The sequence below is a fragment of the Pseudoliparis swirei genome, chromosome 9, assembly GCF_029220125.1.
Source record: "Pseudoliparis swirei isolate HS2019 ecotype Mariana Trench chromosome 9, NWPU_hadal_v1, whole genome shotgun sequence".
Lineage (NCBI taxonomy): Eukaryota > Metazoa > Chordata > Actinopteri > Perciformes > Liparidae > Pseudoliparis > Pseudoliparis swirei.
Window position 1 is genome coordinate 26191481 of NC_079396.1, and position 9974 is coordinate 26201454.

At 43.3% G+C, this 9974-nt stretch overlaps 1 protein-coding gene across 1 annotated transcript; it reads right to left on the minus strand.

Moving 5' to 3' along the window:
* Positions 1 to 1188: 1188 nt before the first annotated feature.
* Positions 1189 to 9504, minus strand: bcap31 (B cell receptor associated protein 31). Its single transcript, XM_056422200.1, has 8 exons — positions 9398 to 9504; positions 8526 to 8623; positions 7517 to 7617; positions 7153 to 7297; positions 5445 to 5580; positions 3331 to 3460; positions 2594 to 2694; positions 1189 to 2272 (listed from the first exon to the last, which is right to left on the minus strand). The coding sequence occupies exons 2-8, from the start codon at positions 8615 to 8617 to the stop codon at positions 2246 to 2248; spliced, it is 732 nt and encodes a 243-aa protein (XP_056278175.1). The 5' UTR covers positions 8618 to 8623; positions 9398 to 9504; the 3' UTR covers positions 1189 to 2245.
* Positions 9505 to 9974: the final 470 nt, after the last annotated feature.

Below are 9974 nucleotides of genomic sequence, written 5' to 3' on the forward strand. Positions count from 1 at the left end.
ATGTACTGCCTCTAGTACCACAGTGTGTACATGTACTGTGTTACTGCCTCTAGTACCACAGTGTGTACATGTACTGTCTTACTAGTACCACAGTGTGTACATGTACTGTGTTACTGCCTCTACAGGACTGTCTCAGAAAATTAGAATATTGTGATAAAGTTCTTTATTTTCTGTAATGCAATTAAAAAAACAAAAATGTCATGCATTCTGGATTCATTACAAATCAACTGAAATATTGCAAGCCTTTTATTCTTTTAATATTGCTGATTATGGCTTACAGCTTAAGAAAACTCTAAAATCCTATCTCATAAAATTTTAATATTTCCTCAGACCAAGTTAAAAAAAAGATTTATAACAGCTGAGTGTTTGTCAAGGCTCAGGAAACCCTTGCAGGTGTTTCGAGTTAGACAATTCAAGTGATTTGTTTAATACCCTACTAGTATAATTTTTCATGATATTCTAATATTTAGAGATAGGATATTTGAGTTTTCTTAAGCTGTAAGCCATAATCAGCAATAAATCAGAATAAAAGGCTTGCAATATTTCAGTTGATTTGTAATGAATCCAGAATGCATGACATTTTTGTTTTTTTAATTGCATTACAGAAAATAAAGAACTTCATCACAATATTCTAATTTTCTGAGAGTCCTCTAGTACCACAGTGTGTACATGTACTGTGTTACTGCCTCTAGTACCAGTTTGTACATGTACTGTGTTACTGCCTCTAGTACCACAGTGTGTACATGTACTGCCTCTAGTACCACAGTGTGTACATGTACTGTGTTACTGCAGTACTAGTACCACATTGTGTACATGTACTGTGTTACTGCAGTACTAGTACCACAGTGTGTACATGTACTGTGTTACTGCCTCTAGTACCACAGAGTGTACATGTACTGTGTTACTGCAGTACTAGTACCACATTGTGTACATGTACTGTGTTACTGCAGTACTAGTACCACATTGTGTACATGTACTGTGTTACTGCAGTACTAGTACCAGTGTGTACATGTACTATGTTACTGCAGTACTAGTACCACAGAGTGTACATGTACTGTGTTACTGCAGTACTAGTACCACAGTGTGTACATGTACTGCAGTACTAGTACCACAGTATACAGATACCAAACAGCCGGTACATAAAGTTGTGATATTATGTACTGTGTGGTAAATAAAGTACATAATACATTGAAGTTCTTCTTCTGGTGTTTTATTTCACGCTCATTCAACAGACAAGAAGAAGAAACTGTTGACTCTTCATTTTTAACACCTCAGACTTCGCATGATGCACCTGAACATGAGAAAATAGAAACACAGAAGAAGAATAGTAGAAAGCCGTTTGTCCATACAAATACTAGCATGAGGTTTTGGTCTCAAGTTTATGTTTCAGAAAAAAAAGCATCTAAGTCTGTAAATATAATAATAATAAGCGTACAGTCAGAGTTTCAAACAGGAGAAATAAACTGAACAAACAAAAAGGTAGAAGAAAACAAAACGCCAAACGGACGCAGTGAGAACCTTGTGGACTCAACCAGCCGTTAGCCTCGACGATGCAAGATTCAACACAAACCCGTCGGGTGACAAAAGGATTTTCAAAATAAAAGGTGGTCGTTGCGAAGGATTCAAATTTCTGCACGAACAGAATCAGAACACGCGTCATGCGACTTGAAACAGGAAGTCAAGTCATTCGACTTCCTGTCTGGATCAGACGGACGGTCAGTGAAAGAGTTTAATGGACATCTTGATTATTATTTATATACCAGAAGAAGATTCAGAGAAAGATCAAAGTCTAGAAGAAAAAAACGTTATGAATATTTTGGGATTTTAGCCCAGAATCATCATCTTCCTCATCATCATCATCATCATCATCAGGGCTCTTCTCTGAATCTTCCTCCAGCTCTTAAACGGTCCGATCAGTTCAACAGGATTTTACAACACTTGAACGCATCACAGCTCAGAACCAAACAACCGATGTTTCAATTCAAAGATCTCAAAACAAAACATGGAACCGTAAACTATAAAACCGATAAACCAACATAAAAGTTCTCCCCGTGTTCATGGCGATGACGGCGCGTCACCGATCGTGGAATCAAAGGATCAGATGTCGCGGTCGTCATAAATCATCAAAGTGAAGAACTAAAACTAAAAGTTTCACAAACAAGCGGCGAGATCTTAGCTTGAAGCTCCGACAAACGTTCATCCGTCTTAACGTGGAACCGCCAGAGCGGCGCCGTCCTCGTCCTCCTCAGTCGGACTTCTTGTCGCTGGTCGCCTGCAGACAGAGAACAGGGCGGTAAAAACACCGGGCCGAGGCGGGAGGCTCCGATTGGTCGCCTTCAACAAGACGATGACGTCGTTACGGACGTCTTGTTCTCAACAGCCAGCGAACAGGAAGTGACCGCATGTGGACCGAGTGACGTAGAGACCCGTCAATCACCCTGTAGCCCCGCCCCTAAAGGGCCCCCTGCTTTATGGTCCGTTTGACTCTAAATGACCATAAAGTATAAATGATGACATCATGTTGTAGAGAAGAAGACTTGAAACTAGAGACATAGTAAATAACCAACTCGTGTGTGTGTGTGTGTGTGTGTACCAGCAGTCTGCTGTGCTCCTCCAGCAGACGGTCGTACTCCACCGTCAGATTCTCCGACTGTTTCTTCATCGCACGAACGTCTCCGTCAGACGTCTGCAGCGCTGAAAAGTTCATCGTCAACCATCAGTACAAGTACCACAGTGTGTACATGTACTGTGTTGCTGTAGTACTAATACCAGTGTGTACATGTACTGTGTTCCTGCAGTACTAGTACCACAGTGTATAAAGACTAGCTCCAGCTCATTTCTATAAAGGGGCGTGGCCTGTGCGTGACCTGGACTGCCTCCTCGGGCCTTTCTGTAGCCCAGATCATCTGGATGCTAATGCTAAGCTAACCATGAAGGACCTGCATGCTCCACTGAGGAGACGCAGCAGCACCGCCGTGGACCCCCATGGGCCCCCCACGGGGCCCCCTCTGGCCTAGGGACTACAAACCTAGAAACCCCACCCAGCGACTCCTCCCTCCCTCCTATGAACACCTGCCCCCCACCAGCGGGTCCCTGAAGGCATCCCTGGACGGGGCTCAAGGCCTGAGCAGCTGACCTCTTCCATGTCGCTGGCCCAAGCAGCTGCTTCAAACCCCCCCCCCCCCCCAACGAGGAGGAGGAGTCGGCTGACAGGGAGGAGGTCCTCAACAGCTTAGAGCTTCAGAAAGACAACGAGCCCCACTGATCGGTTTATTGATCCGTAACGACTACATCCTGGTACTTCCACTCTGAAGAGTTGCTCCTCCTCACCTTTCTTGGCGGCGTCTAGCTCCTCCTTCAGGGTCTTCACCTCCTCCTTCAGGGTCTTGTTGTTCTCCTCCTGCGGCGCGCCTCCTTTCTTTCCGGCCGCCGGCAGCTCGACTCCGGAGACACGAAGTTTCTGTTGACGGGAAGAAGAAAAAAAAAGTGTTTTACATTAAACTTTCCTGGAGAAGTTTCAAATGAAAACGTTTTAAAAGATCAAATTAACACGCACTTCAAAATAAAAGCGTTGCACCAGACTTAGTTTCCCCAACAAGACTTTTATTGTGAAAAATAAATGTTTCATAAAAGCTTTTGTGCACAAACATCAAGTTTATATAAATAATAATAAGTAACGTCTGCAAAGATTAAAAACTTTAATAAAATACATCTCTAACTTTTACATTTTTAAATCCGTTTCTTTAGACCTTAATTAATATTTTTAATTGTAAGATATACAACAACAGCTCAAAATCACCTAAAGAATAATAACTAAAGCGCATCACGTGAAGAAGAAGAGCAGCTGTTCATAGCGACAGCTGCTGTGAGCCATGCTGCTGCTCTCTGATTGGCCGACGGTCTCACTCCTACGTGTCCGTCTCACCCAACTCTTCATCATGTAGTTAGATGAAAACACAAGACTCTAGTCTCTTATTTTGAAGGAGTACGCTTCGTTTAAGAAGGATATAAATATAAAGAAGCTGAAGATTTTAAGATGTTCGTTTGAGTCGACAAAATATGAACAGAAGCAGTACAGGAAGTAGAATAAGTAGTAGAGGAAGTACAATAAGTAGTAGAGGTAGAATGGGAAGTAAAATGAGAATAAGTAGAACAGGAAGTGAATAAGAAGTAGTAGTAGAACAGGAACTAGAATGAGAATAAGTAGTAGAACAGGAAGTAAATAAGGATAAGTAGTAGCACAGGAAGTAGACTTATTAAGAGGAAGTAGTAGTAGAACAGGAAGTGAATACGAATAAGTAGTAGCACAGGAAGTAGACATTAGAGGAAGTAGTCGTAGAACAGGAAGATAAGAATAAGTAGAAGAACATGAAGTAGAATAACTACAAGTAGTAGAGGAAGTAGTTGAAGTAATAGTACAGGAAGAGGAAATAGGCGACATGAAGTGTCACTTCAGTTGTGGTTGGAGACGTTGTAAATACACAGAAGTACTTACTCCATAAATAAATAAAAAAGGTTAACAACTACAAAGTGGTTCAGATTAAATTATTGATTCGTTTCTAGAAGATTGAAAACTGGCCTCAAAGATCCTCTGAGCGACGGACGCATCACTCCGTTGGGACGACAGAAGCCTCAGAGTGACGCCTCTGTCATCACAATCTATCTTTACAAAGTGAAGTTAGGATTTAGAGCCCAGGCGTCACATTTAGGATTAAAACTAGACGATCGACTGATAATCAATCATGAGCTTCAGTTAAAAGATTCTACGTCTCAGAGCATAAAATACTTTCATGCTCTTATTTTATTAAAACGTCTCACAAGCTTTTTATTATTAAGAGAATAAATATTTTTATTATAAATATCAATTAAATGCATTTCTTAACATTTAGTAAATAAATCTGAGTTCAACATTATGAACCTTCTTCACTTCTTCTTCTGTGGTGTTCGACTAAAGATGTAAATTATGGGATGTTTCATTCACGCTTCAAGAACTCGTGTGTGTGTGTGTGTGTACATCAGTGTGTGTGCGTGTGTAAATCAGTGTGTGTAAATGTGTGTGTGTGTGTGTGTGCGTGTGTCACATGCGGATGAAGCACTCTCCTTTTAGCAGCAGAGGACTTGGTGATCCTTCAGCTCGTAAAACATCGTTCACATTACCAGTGTGTGTGTGTGTGTGTGTGTGTAAATGTGAGCTATCCACATTGTGTGTGTGTGTCTCTTTGAATATGTGCAGTGTTCATGTGGCACTAGATCAGTGCTGCCCCCACTGGGGAGATGAACAGCAACATCTCACACTAACCCGTTTCCCATTTTGTTTCATTTCATGAACGCAACATGTCGTAAAACCAGTGTCGTGTCTTTGGCCACCGAGCTCCGCATCATAAATACATAAAGATATAAAGATATAACCATAAAGACAAAGACATGAACATAAGGTGAACGACCTCCTGCAGCAGCTCGTTGTCCTCCATGTACTTCTTGGCGGCGTTGCTGGCGCCCTCCGCCTGCTTCTTGAAGGCCTCGTTGGAGGCCATGAGCGTGGCCTGCTGCGAGAGCAGCGTGGCGAGGCGGCGCAGCAGGCTGCAACACAAAGGGGAGGAGTCAGAGCTCCACAGCGAGGTCACATGACAACACTTAAATAACAATGGTAGAAGTTTCATCTTCAATTTATAATTCCACGCTATATAAAAAAAATTAGAAAACACTAGAATCTAAATATGTTAAAGTGTTTAAATATGAAACTATGATTTGTTGTCATGTGACAGTCGGTCTCAGGTGAGTCAATGATGACGTCATAGTTTCACTGAGGAGCTCAGAATTTAATGTGATTAAAGTTAACGGATATTAAAGTTAACGGATATTTATAAAGATTTTAAATGAGTGCAATAAAATGTTTGATGTATTCAAGGACCGTCAGAAAGATGGAAATATCCTTTTTTTAATCTAATAAAAACATTTGTAAGCGTCTTTGAGAATTCTGAAAAGCGCTATGGAAATTGTATGTATTATTATTATATAGTATTATTTATCTAATAAAACTATTTTATATGATTAATCTAAAACTATTTTATATTATCGAATAAAAACATTTGATATTATGCATCTAATAAAAACAATTATATTATCAATCTAAAACTTTTATATTATTATTTGTCAAATAAAAATATTCTATTATTTGTATCTAATAAAAACATTTTATATTATGTATCGAATAAAAAACTATTTTATATTATTTATCTAATAAAAACAATTGCAGAGGGTCAAGTAAACCCTGGTGTGTGTTAAATAAAGGCATCAGTCACACGGTAATGTCTCAACACATTATCCACCACCCAATATAGACACACACGGTCTTGACATTTCCTAGTTGAGGTGTGTGTGATGATGTCGCGGTGGGGGGGGGGGGGGGGGGGCAGTGAGCCGTTCCAACATGTTGAACTTTGAACTTTAAAGTTGTTGACGAACTGACGCAACAACAAACAGATATAAGTAAACATTAACCCTAGAACAACAAAACGGTTCACGAGCCTGAATTCACGTTAATTTGTCTCTCTACTGTCAAGTGTGTTTTGTGGAGTTTCGTTCGACGCGACCACGTGGTGACGCCCAACATGGCGTCGCTGTTTAACGCCTGGAATAATTGACCAGCTGCGCTTCAGCCTTTCCTCAAACTTGTGCTGCAGTTTCACTTTTTCCTCCAGCCGGCGTGTGCAACGGGCTCGGTCTAAACGCTGGAACGCTTCCTCCAGCAGCTGGTCGCACGTCGCCGAGCGCCGCCGCCCCCTGCAGGCCGCACGCCGCCACGGCGCCCGATCAATAATCATCCGTGAGATGAACGGAGAGTGGATTTCATGCATTTGTCATTTAGCAATAACTTAAATTAAAAACCTGACCTTTAGCCTATCAGAGGACGAGGCAGAGTCACACCTACGAGCTCCGGCCAATCAGGATCAGGCTGGGGGATTTACACACACACACTGTACTGTGTAATTCCCCCAGCCTGAACCTGACACACACACAGTAAGAAACTCAGCTGCTCATTCTTTCCATCTTACTTTAAAATTCCTCTGCATTTAGAACCGTCTGCCTGTCACGCTGTGTGTGTGTGTGTGTGTGTGTCTGTGTGTGTGTGTCTGTGTGTGTGTGTCTCACAGGCAGAGCAGCAGGGCGAAGCCGGCGATGTACTCGTTCCTCTGAGCTCTGAACAGCTTCATGTGAATGTGTTCGATGGCCGACGGGTTGTTGGTCAGGTCCACTTTCTCTGGAACGCTGTACTTCCTCACCTCACGGAACGCATCTACACACACACACAAAGCTAGACTTCTATACAACCAGGAGTAGCCCCTGGTGGCCAGGAGAGAGAATGCAGCTTTAACACATTAAGCATACACTTCGATACAACCAGAGGAGTTGCCCCCTGGTGGTCAGGTCAGAGAATGCAGCTTTAAGCATTAAAGAAAAAATAAAACAGAGAAGCATTTTACCAGTAGAATAAGATTATTATGTCCACACGTACCGATGAGCAGGAAGACGAGGATGGCGATGGCCACCATGAAGGACGTGTTCCCATAGAAAGCGATGGTCTGAATGATCCGGGACTTGAAGATCTTACTCCATCTGGAGGCAGAGACACGAGAAGGTGGAGCTCTGGCACCATCTAGTGCGGAGGTAGCCAACGCGGTCCCCGCGGGCACCTGGTCGCCCGCAAGGCATGTTCCAAGAACATTTTTAAACGTCCAGAATCGCCGGGCACTAGGACCTTGGGGAGGCTGCTGCGCTGTATGCAAGTAACATCTCAAAAAGTCAGGATTACAGCCAGTGAGGTGAGCTCACGGAGTGACCAGTGAGTCCAGGTAGTTACAGAATGTCAGTAGTTGTTAATGAGCGTCGTACGTTTCTCTATTATTCTCTACTATGACCCTGAAATTCTGTCTCTACCAGGATATCCAGGGCTTTAAAAAAAATTATATATATACAAACACATATATATTTACACACATATATATATATCTATATGTCTATGTGTACAGATTGTAAAGCACTCGAGACAAATTTGTAAAATTGGGCTATACAAATAAACTGAATATATATATATATTTAGTGCCAGGTCCTCCCTTGCATCGGGTTCCGTTTGCTCTGCGTTTTGTCTTCCAGGCTGTTCATCAGCTGATGAGCCACACCTGAGCCTGGAGGAGTCCTTTTTTTAAGCTGCTTGTTATTTAAAGAACTTCAATAGTTTCCAACTCGTCTCCACGTGGCAGTCCGAGCCGGGTCGGAACTAGAGACGGTCTCGTTTAGATTTTTACCGATACCGTTGACGACCGGAACCTTTTCAATCGGCTCAGGCACCGAAATGTGCGTCTTGTTTCGGTTTTACCCAACCCGAGTTAAATATACATTTAATCTGCTCGGGGTCCCGGTCTAGACCAGTCGACTTGGGGTCAAGGGTCTAGTCCAGTGGCCTCGGGTCCAGGTCTAGACCATTGGACTCGGGGCCCAAGTCTAGCGGACTCGGGGCCCAGTACCTCTTGGGGGAGATGAAGGGGATGCAGAGCAGCAGCACGAAGAAGACCTCGACGTAGAGGAAGGTGGCGACGGCCGTCCACTGGAGACTCATCGTGTCCTGAAACAACAAACAGCTTGTTTACCTTGTTGACCAGAAACAAACAAGATCAGCTCTCAATAGAAGAACCAGAACCATCAGCTGATATCGGATCAATAACAAGCCGATCAGAGATGACATCTGAAGCAGTTTTGGTTTTTATAGAAAGTTTCCAATTCGAGAACAGAAGCTAATCGATCGGGGGCTGCGACAGGAATGACGTCACAGTGAAGAAACACTGCATATGTATCAGTTTGTCCAAAGAAACGTGTTAATTAATCCCAGAACACTGTCTTTTAGCTCAGTGGGGTAAGAGGGCCGTCCTGCAACCGCAGGGTTGTGGGTTCGATCCCCGCTCTCCCCATTAGTTGCAAGTCGAAGTGTCCTTGAGCAAGGCACTGAACCCCCAGTTGCTTCCCGGGCGCTTCACCGCAGCCCACTGCTCCTTAATAACTAAGGATGGGTTAAATGCAGAGAACTAATTTCCCCTTGGGGATTAATAAAAGTGTATATTCTATTCTTATTTCCTGGAAGCGAACTCATTTACTTGGAGGATCAAAACCAGCGGGGGGGGGGACGTCTAATTGCTGGCATTTTAGTCATGAAGTGACCTGTCTACTGGCTGGTCGGCCTGTGGGACCCGTCTATTGACTGGCGTGCTGTACGTCTCTAGTTATGTCACGTGTTAAACGTCAATTTAGTGACAATTCGCAGGGTGAACTAGTTAGCGATGTTAGCTCCACTAAGCGCTGCTGAACTACGATATGCTGTCATCACTCGACAGGTGAGACTCACCTGAGAAAATGCCGGAGACACAAACTCCGCCAACCTTCGTTTGCTCGTTGCTGTTGCGCGTTAAACACGTCGGCAAGTTAGCCCGTCAGTCAGCTGGGCTTCCGGATCTAAAACACTTCCGGCTTACGTTTTTTAAACGCACGTCCCGTCACGTGATTGGCTACGCAGAAACAGATGTGGGGGGTGCAGTTCCGGTGGCTCGCCAGCAGAGGGAGACATCGTCTCGAGTATACGATCTCTGGGCATCAGCTGAACTGTGAGTGAGGCGCAGAGAGGAGGAGGAGAGTAAAGAAATCTCACTCTGATGGTTTTTTCCACGAACTAATAGCCCGCTCCTTCTCTGTAACCGGTCGGACTGGTTTCCACAGTAAATTATTAAGTATGTACAGATGATGACATCACACACACATACACACTCACTCACTCACACACACTCACTCACAGTCACACTCACACACTTTCTGTCTTTCTCATTAACACGTCAATGCTTAGAAATACTTTTTATCTCCCTCCTTGTCTCTATTTGTTATGTCTTCTTCTTCTTCTTCATCCCCCTCTCCTCTTCACCCTAAATCAC